Source organism: Hemitrygon akajei, chromosome 21, assembly GCF_048418815.1.
Source record: "Hemitrygon akajei chromosome 21, sHemAka1.3, whole genome shotgun sequence".
Classification (NCBI taxonomy): Eukaryota; Metazoa; Chordata; class Chondrichthyes; order Myliobatiformes; family Dasyatidae; genus Hemitrygon; species Hemitrygon akajei.
Window position 1 is genome coordinate 36,921,041 of NC_133144.1, and position 18,160 is coordinate 36,939,200.

The 18,160-nt window shown below is 40.9% G+C and overlaps 1 protein-coding gene across 1 annotated transcript in view; it reads right to left on the minus strand.

Moving 5' to 3' along the window:
* The window catches only part of LOC140714218 (glutamate dehydrogenase, mitochondrial), a 99,118-nt gene that overhangs the window by 32,947 nt on the left and 48,011 nt on the right, over positions 1 to 18,160 (minus strand). The window contains exons 2-4 of the mRNA XM_073025224.1: positions 10,195 to 10,275; positions 9,484 to 9,539; positions 2,464 to 2,527 (exon numbers count right to left, since the gene is read on the minus strand). Coding sequence (XP_072881325.1) covers positions 2,464 to 2,527; positions 9,484 to 9,539; positions 10,195 to 10,275 — 201 coding nt within the window. The remainder of the gene's footprint in view (positions 1 to 2,463; positions 2,528 to 9,483; positions 9,540 to 10,194; positions 10,276 to 18,160) is intronic.

The following is an 18,160-nucleotide window of genomic DNA, read 5'->3' on the forward strand; positions in this document are numbered from 1 at the left end:
ACCTAAGGTGCTGGAAAGGATGGCTTAGTCCTGGAGATTATTAAGCTTCAAATATTACCCAGAACTGCACTTACCCAGGCTAGAGTAGACAATACCATCACATATAGTAGAAAAAAGGTTTAGGGCTGTAAGGTGTGAGCCACTCAAAGGATACCCTGACTTGTAGCATTAATGTAGCTAAATATGGCTGTATTTCTGGTCAACTGATCCTCAGGATGATGGTTAGGGAACTGGGCATTACCCAACTTTTGAGGTAATGGATACACGCTTCCTTTTGGTCTGTGCTACTTCATTTGCTGATTTACAGCAAAAAGGAATTGAACAATATGCAATCAGTGAATATCCCCATTTCTGGTCTTAGAATAGAAGACAGGCATCTGATGAAACACTTTAAGATGGCTAAACCCAAGGAATTTCTGCAGCTAGATCACAGATCTCCAGTGACTACAAGATTTGTTTGGATGTCAACCATAGTTCATTCTGAATTGGTATACAATTATCTGCTGATGGAAAACAGCACAGTAGATGCCAGGCAGGGTATGGATCAGGCCACTCTCTGACCAAGTAACTATGGATGCTGAAGACTCCAGTAGGATATTGCAGATCCATGGCTTGCAGTACCTAAACTTCATCTCATCCAGCTTGTTCAAGTAAAACAGAGGAAATACATGGAGATAAAGGAAATAAATAGCTTGCACTGGTGAGAGGGAACCCCCTCACATTGACTGATCAAAAGGAAAATGAAATGTTGACTCTGGTAAAGGCTCCAATATTTTTGCCCTCAAATAATATTACAAATTTAATGTCAAATCCATTGTTTTCACATTTTAATAGACCGAACTATCAAAAAAATTATGAAACAAGTCAAAAAGCTCATACTAAACTGCTGACAATCTTCATAGGCCCAATATCTCAAATTCCATTGCCAACCTGTATTAATTTCAGCCGTAGCAAGAAATAAATTATAAGCAGCCGCCTCAGAATACTGAGATGAAGGAGGGAGTGAGGCAAAGAAAATCATATTGCTAGGTTGGCTCTCATGGCGCCTCAACTGCCACTGGAATGAATTACATTCCAATATCCAGACCAAATTCAGCAATAACCGACTCATGGGGTATGGAAAGCTTGGGGGAGTGGGGGGGGGGGGGGTGGAAACCACAGAAGGTGTTGAAAATTAAATGTAAATTTTGCTTAGTCCAGACTAAATTTCAAACCTGTCAAAAACTTTGCACATCGCAATTTGAATGCAGGATTGGAAAAAAGGTCTGTAATCAGCACATTTCAGAAATAAGGCAACAGAAAGAGGGAACATCAAATGAGGAATAACAATAGTATAAACATCTTAAGTGAGGAGGAGCCTATTAAGAAATTTAGGATGATCCAGTAATCCAGTGACAACTGTTTTATTTCTACATATTTAATTGCTCTCTCAGCTTACTAATATGAGAGCCAAACTCACTTAGTCCTTGCTGCAAAACCCTCTTCAATGACATCTACCTCCAGCCCTCAGATCATTAAGAATTCATAATCATGGTATCCTGTATGACTTCATCTGAGCCTCTAATCCTGCATTCACCCAAAACTATCAAAATTTCATCTCCAGAGTTGGATCAATATGTTAATTCTCCCTAACCCTCCATTAAAGTACTTCATCTTAAACTTAGCTGACCCAATCACCTCTTCAGTGAATGCTATGCTCCAACTAAATCACAACTTGTCTACTGCAGTGAGACCCATCCTTCTTCACCCAACCTTCCTATTACTTCTATATTCATGGAAGCTTTTGACCCCTTAATACTTGCAATTTTTTTCCTACAACATTACGGTGAAACCTGGTTTAAGTTGGACTATTTTTATGGGATTTCCCAATGCTTTGACAGCACAGCAGTTAATGGGCTTTTGCATTTTTTGAGTCTTTGGATCACCCGAGTTTGCTCTCTGCTAGCCCAGCCCAAAAGTTCTTAATGAGTAGCCTCACCATCCCCATACAATCCATCCTACAACAGCCACTTGATTCTTCAGTCAATTCATTTTCATGGAGCTCATTCCTGTCCACGTGATCCAGAACCCCAATTCCATACCCAAACCGTCAACTCCGATTCTTCCAAATACTCCCCTCACCCTGTTCCTCTCCACTGACTACAGATCTCTATCGGTTCAGGGACTTTACACCAATGATTCATGTCTCTCATCATCCTACACAGACCCTCCTCATACCCAGCCTCGAGTCAAGGCATAATTTTATTCCTTACAAAATCATGCATTGCAGGTTAACTGCATGGCCCTCAGAGCTAACATAACTTGATCCATGTGTAGGATCTGTTACAGCTGCAGCAGGCAGAGAATGAAGTTGGCAAGCATGATTTTATTAAAAGGCATGCTGAACTATTCTTGTTGGTCTACAGCTGCTGTATATAATCCGGTGAGAATTATGTACTTCAGAAGAATTCTTCACAAACTTACCAATAAATCCTTTTTTTGCCAGCTCAATAGTAAATCTTCTTGTGATTTTTTCTAATTCGGAATCCTGCAATAGTGCAGAAAATTGGTCAGTGTGGGGTAGTGCAATGCAAGCACTGAACAAACTAAAATGAGACTTTATAAAATTGACTTCCAGATTCAAACATAAACCATCTTTGACTCAAGATACTTGTCAAAAGACTCATTTCAAAACTACATAACTGAAAGCATGAAGAAGAAGAAGAAGAAAGCCCTTGACTCCGAGTGGAGTCATTGGGATGCCGTCGTGATGGTAGTTTTTTTTTTAAAGCAAGCTTTCTTGTTTTTACGAGGCCAAGTTGCTAGCTTGACGCTCAACCCAGCACGGATGGAAAGTGTGCAAGGGAGCCGGCTGGATTCGAACTCAGAAGCCTTCGCTCCTAAGTCCGGCACTGATGCCACTACGTTACCAGCTGGCAAAAGCATTTTAGTACACTGCAACTGAGATACTATATTCCCTGTGCAAGTTACCTCAACAAAAAAGCGACAAATTAGAGCTATATTTATTTTTCTTGTATTCTCTGATATTGAGCATATGCAAGGCAAGAAATAGGAAGATCATACAGTATAACATATGGCCAAGGAAATGGTGCAGGAGGGAGGGATTCAGAGTTTTGGATCATTCGGCTCTCTTCCAGGGAAGGTGGGACCTGTACTGAAGGGACAGCTTGCACCTGAATTGGAGGAAGACTTGTATCCTTGAGGAAAGGTTTAATAATGCTGCACAGCCAGGGAGTGGGAGGGGGGCGATTTAAACTAAATTTGTAGGGGCATCTGTAAAAACCAGAGTGCTAGAGGAGTGGTTGTGGGGAAAGATGTTGTTAAGCCTACAAAGTTAGGAATCAATAGATTGTGTAATGGGAACAATGTACTGAGTTGTATATATTTCAATGCAAGGAGTATTGCAGGAAAGGCGGATGAGCGTAGGGCATGGTTCAGGACGTGGAATTATGACATTGTAACCTTAGTGAGATCTGGTTGCAGGAGGGGCAGGGCTGGCAGCTCAGTCCAGGATTCCGTTGCTTTAGAAGAGATAGAGCAGGAGGGGGATGGGTGGTATAACTAGTCAGGGAAATTACCATGGCAGTGCTCAGGCAGGACAAACTGGAGAGTTATCTACTGAGGCTGTATGGGTGGAACTGAGGAATAAGAAAAGGCTGGCCATGTTAATGGAATATTAGAGACCATCCAACATTCCACAGGATTTAAAGGAGCAAATTTGAACAGACATCGCAGACTATTGCAAGAAAAATAAAGTTGTGATAACAGGTGATTTTAATTTTCCACATATTGACAGGGGCTCGCATACAGCAAAAGGGTTAGATGGGATAGAGTTTGTCAAACATGTTCAAGAAAGTTTCCTTAATCAGATCAAAGCAGTCTCAACTAGAGAGTGTGCAATACAAGATCTCCTATTAGGGTGTGAGACAGGGCCAGTGAAAGCAGTGTGTGTAGGGCATCACTTTGTATCTGGTGATCATAATTCCATTAGTTCAAGATAATTATGAAAAGAATAGGTGTGGTCCTCAGGTTTAGATTCTAATTTGGTATCAGAAAGGATTTGGCAAGTGTGGATAGGGACAGGTTGTTTTCTGGCAAAGGTATACTTGATAAATGGGAGACTTCCAAAAGTGAAATATTCAGAGTATAGAATTTGTATGTTCCTATCAGAAGGCTAGGATAGCAGGTTTAGGGAACCTTGGTTTGAGAGATATTGAGGCCTTGCTTAAGAAAAAGGAGGTGTATAGCAGGTATAGGCAGGAAGGAGCAAATGAGGTATTTAAGGAGTATAAGAAATGCAAGAGAACACACAAAGAAATAATTTTTTTGATAAACAGAAACTCATTAGGAATAGTCAACATGGCTTTGTGTGTGGCAGGTCATATCTAATCCATCATGTAAAGTTGATTAAGGCAAGGCAGTGGATATTGTCCACATGGACTTTAGCAACGCCTTTGACAAAGTCCCACATGGGAGGTCAGTCAAGAAGGTTCAGTTGCATGGCATTCAAGATGAGGTAGCAAACTAGATTAGATGTTGGCTTCGAGGGAGAAGCCAGAGAGCAGTAGTAGATGTTTGTCTCTCTGACTGGAAGTTTGTGACTAGTGATGTGCTGGGTCTGTTATTGTCCGTCATCTAAATCAACAATCTGAATGATAATGTGGTAAACTGGATCAGCAAATTTGAGAATGACACCAAGATTGGGGGTGTAGTAGATAACGAGAAAGACAAAATAATGTTCCTCTGGACAAAGGAACACCCACAATACATATCACACACAACAGAAAACAAAATATTACCGCAAGTTAATAGAAAACAATTCAAAATACATGTGATGTGCACAGGTAAACAGTAAAAAGCTTGCTATCCAGTGAATTCCAGGTACTAGAATACTATTTTTCCTAACACATGCTTCTAGAGTCCTATGGACATCTTTTCAGTCTGATGCCTTAATATTGTTCATCACTTCAAGTTTGTAGAGTGGGCCTGAGAGAGGAAGGCTATAAACAAGATCAGGGAATCGAGGTTAGCAATGGACAGGTTACCTAAAATGCCACAGACAATAAACTAATCCCTCAAATTTCAGCAAAAGCTCAATTCCCTAGCTTGACTGTGCTTTGCCCTCCAAATGAAAAAAATGCAGGAAACATTGGTTTGAAACGAGCTTGAAGCTATGTGACTACAACTCCGAGAGATGTCCATTTACCTTGGAAATGCTTCTGCCTGATGAACAGAAGGTACAGGCTGGTCTTCACAAACTGATGCGTCTCTCTGTACAGTTTGTGTTAACTTGGTATCTCATGAACACTGAATGGTGCTCGTAAGCTCCAACAGCATTTAACAAGTTCTTCACACCCTTCAAAATGTCATTGTCTCTTTTTCCCCCCTTAAATATTGATGGAACAAAAACCGCAACCCACTGACATTTTCAGCTGAAATTTCTGATATATTAATGTTACAATACAAATTATGATACTTCATATTCAGTGGATTTTCATTCATTGGGACCAGAACATTTTGGCGCAATTAAATGGCTATCCCAATTGGCTGAACTTTCATAGAAATAGTTTTTTAAAAGTATTAAAAAGAAACTACTGTTTAACTGAGCAACAAATTATGTATTTAATGAAATACTAAACAAATTAGAACACTACCAATACTACAACAGTACTATAAAACTGTGCTAGTTCCAAATAGTCATGGGAGGAATTCATCCAATGGACACTGCCACATTCTTTTGATTGTGAATGAACAAAATCAGTGCAAACACCTAGTTTGCCTTCATACAATGCTTTGCCGATTGCATCCACCTAATCTTCATTTCCATTGTAACATTCAAGATGATTGCTGATGCCTTCAAATTCTTCGTAGTTCCTAACTTGAAGTAGCAAAACCATTTCATTTTCACTCATAGCCATTTTTGACTTCAAGACGGAATGCTTGAAAGCCCAAAGAGTAAAACAGTTCTGAATTGTCTTGCGGCTCATTTCTTACAACTATCAATGACAAAAATTACTGCTTTTTGAACACAAATAGTTCAACTCACACGATTTAAAAACTGATGCTAGAGTCCTGACAGAGGGTCTCAGCCCAAAATGTCAAATGTTCACTCTTTTCATTATATGCTGCCTGGCCTGCTGAGTTCCTCCAGCATTTTGTATGCGTTGCTTGGGTTTCCAACATTCGCAGATTTTCTCTTACCTCTAGTTAGAAACTGTTTGGCAACAGTCTCCTGACCCAATTAAGTGGCATAGTGTCCAAACTAAGGGAAGGGAATCCTAACTATTTTCTCTATTAATTTTTGTTGTTTAACAATTGCCCCAAATAAGCAGCTGCCCTGATTAACTGATAGCCCAAATAATTAGAATCCACTGTACTTTCTTGTATCTTTTACTAACATTCTTTAGTAAAAGTTGTTTAACTTATACCCACTGAAAAGAGTTAAACTGTTATTTAAAGTCACACTCCACCTCAGTACAATATTAGATTTGACAATTTCAGCAGATCAGCACTTATTGGATCCAAATGAATCAGAATTGTGGACACAAAATCTCCTCCGCCTTGTCTTCACTCTAAATACTCCTCCATCCCCCACCAGGAAGGCTTCAAAGCTTTCCTTTTTTTCCCCCCTGGACTCCAGACCTAACCAGTTCCCCTCCACCACCACGCTCATTCACCCAGCAGAACTTATCCTTATTCAAAATATTTTCTCTTTTGGCTCCTCCTACTTCCTTCAAACAAAAGGTGTAGCCATTGGCACTCACATGGGTCCCAGCTATGCCTGCCTGCCTGTTGGCTACGTGGAACAGTCTATGTTTCAAGCCTACACCGGTAACCATCCCGCACTTTTCCTATGCTACATTCACAAGTGCATTGGTGCTGCTTCCTGCACCCATGCTGAACTCGTCGACTTCATCCACTTTGCCTCCAACTTCCACCCTGCCATCAAATTCACCCGGTCCATTTCCGACACCTCCCTTACCTTTGTCGATCTCACTGTATCTCCAGAGACAGCTTATCCACCAATGTCTATTACAAACCCACGGCCTCTCACAGCTACCTGGACTACACCTCGTCCCACCCTCTTACTTGCACTATCCCCTTCTCTCAATCCTCCATTTCCACTGCATCTGCTCTCAGGACTATGCCATTCTAGAATGAAGGAGATTTTCAAAGAAAGGGGCTTCTCTTCATCCACCATCAACACTGCCCTGGACTGCGTCTCTCTCATTTCACACATCTGCTCTCACCTCATCTTCCCACCACCCTACGAAGGATAGGGTTCCTCTTCCCCTCAACTACCACCTCACCAGCCTCCGCATCCAGCACATAATTCTCCAGAACTTCCACCATCTCCAACGGGATCCTAATACCAAGCACACCTTTCCCACTTTCTGCTTTCTGTAGAGATCATTCCCTACACAACTCCCTTTTTGATTCGTCCTTCCCCACTGATCTCCCTCCTGAAACTTATCCTTGCAAATGGAACAAGTGCTACACCTGTCCCTACACATCCACCCTCACTATCATTCAGGGCCCTAAACAGTTCTTCCAGGTGAGGCGACACTTCACTTATGAGTCTGTTGAGGTCATTTACTGTGTCCCATGCTCCCTGCATATCAGTAAGACCTGATGTAGACTGGAAGACTGCTTCGCCAAGCTGGTCAAGCGGGATCTCTCAGGGGCAACACATTTTAATTCCACTTCCCATTCCGATTATGTCCATCCATGGCCTCCTCCACTGACATGATGAGACCACACTGAGGTTGAAGGAACAACATCTTATATTTCTGTTTGGATAGCCTCCAACTTGATGACATGAACATTGATTTCTCTAACTTCCAGTAATGCCCCCCAAAACCAGCCCCCTTCACCATTTCCCTTCCCCTTTTCCTTCCCTCACCTTGGCCACCCATCACCTCCCTCTGGTGTGCCTCCTCCCCTCCTTTTTCTTTCTCCCACAGCATTTTGTCTCTTTTACCAATTTACTTCCCAGCTCTTTACTTCATCCCTCCCCTTTCAGGTTTCACCTATCACCTTGTGTTTCTCTCTCCCCTCCCACCACCTTTTAAATCTACTCAGCTTTTTTTCTCCAGTCCTGCAGAAGGGTTTCAACCCAAAACCTCAACTGTATTATTTTTTCGTTAGAACATAAGAACATAAGAGTTAGGAGCAGGAGTAGGCCAATCGGCCCCTCAAGCCTGCTCCGCCATTCAACAAGATCATGGCTGATCCAATCTTAACTCTAGTTTTCACCAAATCCCACAAGGCAACAGTGCCAACCAACAGGGCACCATGCCGCCCATTTTTATTATTCATCCCACCCAAACCCATGTGATCACCCGGGGAAAAAAAACCGAGTTGCCAATTGAGGAGAAAAAATCTGGAAAATTCCTCTCCGACCCATCCAGGCTAAAACTGGTCCAGGAGATCACATGGCTGATCTAAACCTAGCCTCATGTGCACTTACCTGCTCGCTCACCGTATCCCCTAATGCCATTTTTATCCAGGAAAATGTCTATCTCCGTTTTGAATTTATTGAGTGTAGTAGCTTCCACAGCTCTCTGGGGCAGTAAATTCCACAGCCCCACTACCTCCTGAGTGAAGAAATTTCTCCGCATCTCAGTCCTGGAACGGCATCCCCTTATTTTAAGATTATGCCCCCTAGTCCTAGTTTCACCCATCGTTGGGAACATTCTCCCCGCATCCACCCGATCAAGCCCCTTCACAATCTTATATGTTTCAATAAGATCGCCTCTCATTCTTCGGAACTCCAATGAGTAGAGTCCCAATCTACTCAACCTCTCATCATACATCAACCCACCCATCCCCGGAATTAACCTAGTGAACCTTCTCTGCACTGCCTCGAGAGCCAGTATGTCCTTTCTTAAATATGGACACCAGAACTGCACGCAGTACTCCAGGTGTAGTCTCACCAATACCCGGTACAACTGCAGTAAGACCTCCCTGTTCTTATACTCCATCCCCCTAGCAATAAAAGCCAGCATTCCATTGGCCTTCTTGACCACCTGCTGCACTTGCATACTAACTTTTTGTGTTTCCTGCACCAGGACCCCCAGATCCCTTTGCACAGAAGCACTTTCCAGTTTCTCTCCATTTAGATAGCAACTTGCTCTATTATTTTTCCTGCCAAAGTGCAAGACCTCACACTTGTCAGTATTATATTTCATCTGCCAAATGTCTGCCCAATCACTCAGCCTATCTATGTCCCCCTGCAGGGTTTCAATGTCCTCCGCACTCATTACACTCCCTCCCATCTTTGTGTCATCAGCAAACTTCGATACGTTGCACTTAGATGCTGCCTGGCCTGCTGAGTTCCTCGTGCATTTGTGTGTGTTGCACAGATTTTTTTTTTAATTTTGGACTGTTTTCAAACATGAATTATCTGATTTTCAACTGTCGAGGGCAGTACTTCATTATAGAAATTAAATACAAGCAAGAAAGCTAACCAGCATTACTTACTGAGTACATCTTCGGATTAATTTTTACTCCGGCTTTAGCCCCACCGAAGGGTACATCTAGAACATTGGGAAGGGAGGAAAAATTGAGAAATATGTTAAGTTTCAGGCTTAAAATTAACTATAGAATCAGGCAAAAGGACTATTTCAGTCCATCTCTTCTACCCATCGCTGTCCAACTTCAAATTACTTTTTGAAAAGCTAAATTACAAACTCAAAAACGAGACAGAGATTATGGTCAGTGATTAAGTAGGGTTCACCTTCTAAAAATCCAAATATATAGCAAACAATATTTAAACATTTAAAATGTAAATTGAGTACATGATTACAAATATTCCACTGCACAATCTTTGCACTGAATCCTGAGAATGGAATACAGGGAGAGAGAAAGGACAGGCTGTATACAGGGAGAATCTCTGCATTTTAAACTACTTTATCTTGTGGTTAGTTGGATGATGATGATGATGATGATAATGATGAATGAGGAAAATGTACAAGCTCCAATCTGTATTTTCCAACTGATAAACTGGTAAAGGAATTTTAAGCATTTGCAAAACATTTCTCAGAATGTACTTTTAAAAATTATTCCAGAACTGATTACTTCCCTAAACAGAAGACATTCCATTGGAAAGTTAATATATTTGTTAACACAATGCCGAGGATAAACCATTCAAACATCAAAAGACAGATTTAGTGCACTGGTCACAGCACTTACCAACCACTGCACATTTGTATGTCATCAAAGAAGCCAGAGCTTTCACTTCATCCACACAGACATCTGTACTGTAACGGATACCTGTAATCAGAAAAACAAGCTAAAATTTTCTACAGTAAAAGTACAGTAAAAGTGCACTTTATGCAGTCCTGGGTAGGTCTGTAGTCTAGTGTAGTTTTTTTTCTGTGTCGTTTTTACGTAGTTCAGTGTAGCTTTTGTACTGTTTTATGTAGCACCATGGTCCTGAAAAACATTGTCTCATTTTTACTGTATACTGTACCAGCAGTTATGGTTGAAATGACAATAAAAAGTGACTTGACTATTGAAGAACAAAAGCAGCTGTTTTGGCTTTGAAAGGGCTTTTTCCCCAGACAACCTCTTTCTCCTGTTCATTTCCTTGGCCTTCCCAATCCCATTGGCACTAAACTAACACATTTAAGTTAGAATCGGTTATACAGCCCTTTAGCAATCATTAAATCCCATTTATACAAATAATGTTTGTTTACTCTCCATTCTACCATTCGAAATGCATCAGTCAATTAACACATCTTTAGCAAGCAGGAAGAAACAGGAACACAAATGAGAAAATCCACACATTAGACTGTAAGATATAGGAGCAGAATTAGGCCATTTGGCCCAATGAGTCTGCTCTGCCATTTTGTCATGGCTGAGCCATTTTTCCTCTCAGACCCAATTTCCTGCCTTCTCCCTGTATCCCTGCATGTCCTGACCAATCAAGAATCTATCAACTGCTGCCTTAAATATACATAAGGACTTGGCCTTCACAGTTGTCTGTGGCAAAGAATTCCACCGATTCACCACTCTCTGGCTAAAGAAGTTCCTCCTCACCTCTGTTCTAAATGGACGTCCCTCTAATGAGTCTATGCCCTTTGGTCTTAGAGGACCTTGAGAGAAATCCAACAGGCATTGAGTGAAACCTATTCATTGGCATTTCTGTTAACAGTGCTCTGGTATGAAAAGACGACATTTGTTTTTCTTTTCAGTCTGAGGCTGTGTCCTCTGGTCTGAGACGCCACACCTTCTTTATCAAGGCCTTTCACCATTTAATAGGTTTCAATGAGGTCACCCCTCAAACTTATGAGTTCCAGCAAATACAGACCTTGAACCATCAAATGTTCTTCATATGACAATTATTTTCGTGAGCCTCTTTGAACATTCTCCAGTTCAGCACATCCTTTCTAAGGTTAGGGACCCAAAACTGCTCACAGTACTCCAAGTGAGGCCTCAACATTACATCCTTGCTTTTATATTCTAGTCCTCATCAAATGAATGCCAACATTACATTTGTCTTCCTCACCATAGACTCAACCTACAAATGAATCTTTCGGGAATCCTGCAAAATGATTCTTAAGTTCCCTTGCACCTCAGTTTTTTGTACTTAGTCTCCATTTAGAAAAATGTCACCTTTTCATTTCTTCTACCAAAGTGCATGACCATACACTTAGCGACTCTGCATTCCATCTGCTACTTGTTTGTCCATTCTCATAATCTGTCTAATTCCTTCTGAGCCTCTCTACAGCCTCAAAACTACCTGCCTCTCTGTCTATAATTGTATTGTCTGCAAACTTTGCAACCAAGTTATCAATTCCATCATCCAAATCATTGACATATAAAGTATAAAGAATCAGTTCCAACACAGACCCCCGGTGAAACACCACTAGTCACTGGCAGCCAGCCAGAAAAGGCTTCCTTTATTCCTACTCTTTGGCTCCTGCCAATCAGCCACTGTTTAATCCATGCTAGAATCTTTTTATGTAATAACACAGGCTCATAGCTAGTTAAGCAGCCTCATGTGTGACACCTTGTCAAAGGCCTTCTGAAAATCCAAGTACACAACATAACTGATTCTCTATTGTCTATCCTGCATGTTATTTCTTCAAAGAATTCCAGATTTGTCAGGCAAGATTTTCTCTCAGGGAAACCATGCTGACTATGGCCTACTTTATCAGGTGTCTCCAGGTACCCCGAGACCTCATCCTTAATAATCGACTCCAACATCTTCCCAACCACTGGGGTCAGACTAACTGGCCTATAGTTTCCTTTCTTCTGCCTCTCTCTCTCTTCTTGAAGAGCAAAGTGACGTTTGCAATTTTCCAGTCTTCAGGAACCATACCAGAATCTAGTTATTCTTGAAAGATCATTACTAATGCCGCCACAATCTCTTCAGCCACCTCTTTCAGAACTCTGGGGTGTACACCATGTAGTCCAGATAACTAATCTACCTTCAGACCTTCCAGTTTCCGAAGAGCCTTCTCTCTAATTATGCTAACTTCACACACTTCATGACCTCTGACACCTGGAACTTCCACCATATTGCCAGTCTCTTCCACAGTGAAGACTAATGTCAAATACTTTAGTTCATCCATTTTATTGTCCCCCATTGCTACCTCTCCAACAGAGTTTTCCAGTGGTTCAATATCCACTCTTGCCCCTCTTTTACACTATGTATCTGAGGAAACTTTTGGAATCCTCTTTAATATTACTGGCTAGCTTACTTTTGTATTCTATGAGGGTCACTGAAGCAGCTAAAACATATTTTAGAAATAAAAACAGAAAACTCTGGAAAAAAATCTACAGGTTTGGCAGCACCTGTACAAGGTTAAAGAACCTTTACAGGTGGCCCCCATTTTTCAAACATTCGCTTTACAACACCTCGCTGTTACGAAAGACCTACATTAGTTACCTGCTTTCGCTAACAGAAGGTGTTTTCACTGTTAGGAGAAAAGGCAGTGTGCACCCCGAGCAGCCAAGCTCCCCCACCACCCCCCGGAACTGCATTCTAGCCGCCATTTCTTAAACACATGCCTGCAAGCATCTGTGCTTTATGTCAATTTATTTTGTGCATCTGTTAGAACTAATCTTGCTAAGGTATCGGAAAAGCCTAAAGGAGCTTGTAAGGGTGCTACACTTAGCGTAAAACTAGACATAATTAAGTGTTTTGATCATGGTGAACGAAGTAAGGACATTGTCATTGACTTGCCTGCGTCCACCATTTGCACTACTTATACGCAGAGAGAAAGAATCTTGAAAACTGCCTATGTTACTGTTATTGCTGCTCGTAGCAAAGTGGTCTCTCTTAGTCGGCATCCAATAATGGGCAAAATGGAAAGTCTATTGCTTGAGTGAATTGATGGGTGTACAAAGCATGGTGTTCCATTAAGTTATCTTATGCTTGAGAAATCAGTCAGTCTTTATAAGCTGAAACAGAAAGCACTGGACGATGGTGATGGAAGTGTTGCGAAAGTGAAATTTTTATTTCTTTTTTTAATTGAAGTTCATCATCAAACAAACATTTCCATAAGATGTATTTCAGACATCGTACATATATATCAGATATGTCACAAATCTCCACATAGTATTTATCTGAGGTATACACTTATAGAAAAGAGTGGAGAGAAAAAACAAGCAAAATGAAAAAATTATGTACAAGTAGGGAGTGATTTTTTTTTTTACAACATATTCATTGATTTGTGAGAATAAAATCAGGCCTCTGAGGCATTATGTAGTTAAACCATTTTTCCCCAGTATGAATCAAATTGTTCCAGCTTATGATTAATAGATGCTGTTACCTTCTCCATTTTGTAAATGTCCATTGTAATTTCCATCCATGTATTTAAAGTTGGGCTCTCCTGTGATAATCATTTCCTAGTAAGAGTCTTTTTACCAGCCACCAACAGTATATTCATTAAATATTTATCTCTTTTCAACCATTCTTGAGGTATATATCCAAAATATATGGTCTTACTCTCCAAGGGTATTTCACATTTAAAGATGTCTTGTAGGGCATTGTGTATCCCCCTCCAATAGTCTTTGATAACAGGGCAGTCCCAAAAAATATGATAATGATATGCATTTTGATTTCCACAAATTCTCCAGCAAACAGGGAGGTTACTATCATAATGGGATTTCTGAGAGGGTGTAATAAAATATCTTATCAAGTTTTTCCATCCAAACTCCCTCCATTTCTGTGAACCGGAACACTTCGATTGGTACCTCCATATTACTGTCCATTCTTCCTCAGATATAATTACCCTTCCTTCCTTCTCCCATTTTGTTTTAATGTATGAAGTCCAATGTGTTTTAAGATTTGACAACCCCTTATACATGCTTGAAATGATTCTACTACCATTATCTGAATTATATCCAAGGTGGTTATCTCTGGTTTGCTTCCAGTTCCTCGTGCTGGAGAGGGCAGGAACAGGGAGATAATGGATCTGAATGTGTGGCTGAGGAACTGGTGCAGGAAGCAAGGATTTACATTCTTGGATCACTGGGATCTGTTTTGGGGTAGGGATGAATTGTACAAAAGGGACGGGTTGCACCTTAATAGGCGGGGGACAAGCATTCTGGCAGACAGATTTGCCACTGCAACACAGATGTGTTTAAACTAAGTAGTGGGGGGAGGGGGGAAGGAGGAGGGGATGAACTGGAAATATAAGGATGGAGTTAAAGGGAAAGTGAAAATAAGAAAAGTTAAAAAGGACAACAGGATCAATGGAGTAGAAAGCTCAAGAAGAGATCATACAGTATGGCCAAGTGAAATAGGATTTGATATGAAAGGAGGGGAGTAACGAATTAAAAGTATTATATATGAATGCACAAAGTATAAGGAATAAAGTAGATGAGCTTGAGGCTCAGTTGGAAATTGGCAAGTACGATGTTGTGGGAATAACAGAGATATGGCTTCAAGCGGACAGGGCCTGGGAAATTAATATTCAAGGTTATACATCTTATTGAAAGGACAGACTGACTGGCAGAGGGGGTGGGGTGGCTCTGTTGGTGAGGAATGATATTCAGTTCCTTGCGAGGGGGGACATAGAATCAGGGGATGTAGAGTCAGTATGGATAGAACTGAGAAATTCTAAGGGTAGAAAGACTCTAATGGGAGTTATCTACAGGCCCCCAAACAGCAGTCTGGATGTAGGGTGTAAGTTGAATGAAGAGTTAAAATTGGAATGTTGCAAAGGTAATGATACAGTTGTCATGGGGGATTTCAACATGCAGGTAGACTGGGAGAATCAGAATGGTACTGGACCCCCAAGAAAGGGAGTTTGTGGAGTGCCTCCGAGATGGATTCTTAGAACAGCTTGTTCTGGAGCGTACCAGGGAGAAGGCAATTCTAGCTTTAGTGTTGTGCAATGAACCGGATTTGATCAGGGACCTCGAGGTAAAGGAACCATTAGGAGGTAGTGACCATAATATGATATGTTTTAACCTACAATTTGAGAAGGAGAAGGGAAAATCAGATGTGTCAGTATTACAGTTGAACAAAGGGAACTATGGAGTTATGAGGGAGGAGCTGGCCAAAGTTCAATGGAACAATACCCTAGCAGGGAAGGCAGTGGAAAAACAATGGCAGGTATTTCTAGGAATAATGCAGAAGGTGCAGGATCGGTTCATTCTAAAAAGGAAGAAAGATCCTAAGGGGAGTAAGGGGCGGCCGTGGCTGATGAGGGAAGTAAAGGGCAGTATAAAAATAAAAGAGAAGTATAACATAGCAAAGATGAGCAGGAAACCGGAGGACTGGGAAGCTTTTAAAGAGCAACAGAAGATAACAAAAAAGGCAATACGCCAAGAAAAAATGAGGTACGAAGGTAAACTAGCCAAGAATATAAAGGAGGATAGTAAAAGCTTCTTTAGGTATGTGAATAGCAAAAAAATAGTTAAGACCAAAATTGGGCCACTGAAGACAGAAACGGGTGAATTTATTATGGGGAACAAGGAAATGGCAGATGAGTTGAACAGGTACTTTGGATCTGTCTTCACTAGGGAAGACACAAACAATCTCCCTGATGTAATAGTGGCCAAAGGAACTAGGGTAAAGGATGAACTGAAGGAAATTTATATTAGGCAAGAAATGGTGTTGGATAGACTGTTGAGTCTGAAGGCTGATAAGTCCTCGGGACCTGATGGTCTGCATCCCAGGGTACTTAAAGAGGTGGCTCTAGAAATCGTGGATGCATTGGTAATCATTTTGCAATGTTCTATAGATTTAGGAACAGTTCCTGCTAATTGGAGGGTGGCTAATGTTGTCCCACTTGAAAGGAGGGAGAGTGAAAACAGGGAATTATAGACCGGTTAGCCTGACATCAGTGGTGGGAAAGATGCTGCAGTCAATTATAAAAGAGGAAATTACGACACATTTGGATAGCAGTAGAAGGATCAGTCCGAGTCAGCATGGATTTATGAAGGGAAAATCATGCTTAACTAATCTTCTGGAGTTTTTTGAGGATGTAACTATGAAAATGGACAAGGGAGAGCCAGTGGATGTAGTGTACCTGGACTTACAGAAAGCTTTTGATAAAGTCCCACATAGGAGATTGTGGGCTATATTAGGGCACATGGTATTGGGGGCAGAGTACTGACATGGATTGAAAATTGGCTGGCTGACAGGAAACAGAGTAGCGATTAACGGGTCCCTTTCGGAATGGCAGGCTGTGACCAGTGGGGTACCACAAGGTTCAGTGCTGGGACTGCAGCTGTTTACAATATACATTCATGATTTAGATGAAGGGATTAAAAGTAACATTAGCAAATTTGCTTATGACACAAAGCTGGGTGGCAGTGTGAAATGTCAGGAGGATGTTATGAGAATACAGGGCGACTTGGACAGGTTGGGTGAGTGGGCAAATGTATGGCAGATGCAGTTTAATGTGGATAAATGTGAGGCTATTCACTTCGGTGGCAAGAACAGGAAGGCATATTACTATCTAAATGGAGTCAAGTTAGGAAAAGGGGAAATACAATGAGATCTAAGTGCTCTTGTACATCAGTCAATGAAAGCAAGCATGCAGGTACAGCAGGCAGTGAAGAAAGCTAATGGCATGCTGGCTTTCATAACAAGAGGAATTGAGTATAGGAGTAAAGAGGTCCTTCTGCAGCTGTTATTCTTTTAGCTGTCCTGTCCTTAAATCTAGCATCCAATTTATTTGGTGTAAAATCTGAGTCATATGCACACCATTTAAGAATTGCAATATCTCCCTCTAGATTATATTCTTTTATAGTAGTTTTCCATATTTTAAGAGTCAATTTCACCCATGGGTTATCAATAGTATTTATGTACCTTTGCAGGTTGTTATCAGCCAAAATTGCTTGTATGGGGATGGGAAGTACCTGCTTCTCAATGTTTTTCCATTGAGCATCATATGATGGGTTGCACCAACATATCACAGCTCTCAACTGTGCTGCAAAATAATAAACTCTGAGAGAAGGCAAGCCCCATCCCCCCTTTTCCTTTGCTAATTGCTAAGTTTTGAGACGAACTCTAGGCCTTTAAAATTGCCAAATATACCTTGATAACATCTTGTTCCATTCATTGAATTCATTTTGATTAATCTCTATTGGTAGGGTCTGAAAGAGATATAACAGTCTGGGCAGTATATTCATTTTAATAGACTCAATCCTTGAACTGAGACTGAAAAAAGGAATCAGGTTCCATCTTGTCATATCTTCCTTAATTTTTTATATAAAGGCTGATAATTACATTCTGATCATTTTGCCAAATCTTTTGGCATAATGATGCCCAAATATTTGAAAGACTCTGTGTGCCATGCCCAGGGATATCTACTTTCAATTTCTCTTGGTGGGCTATAGTAATATGAAAGTAATTGGGTTTTTATCTATGTTGATCTTGTATCCTGATAATTGACCATATTGTTCAAAGGATTGCATCAATTTAGGTAAAGAGTATGTTGGTTGCCCTAGATAGATCAAAATGTCATCCGCGTACAAGCTGATTTATGCTCTGTCCGTTTAATAGTAATTCCCCTGATATCTTCATTTTGTCTGATGTATTGAGCTAATGGTTCCAGATATAATGCGAAGTGTAGCGGTGACCATGCACAACCCTGTCTCATGCCCCTTTCTAGGGTATGACTATTTGATAAATATCCATTGATTTTAATCCTAGCAGTAGGGTTGTCATATAGTGTCTGTATAGTTTTAA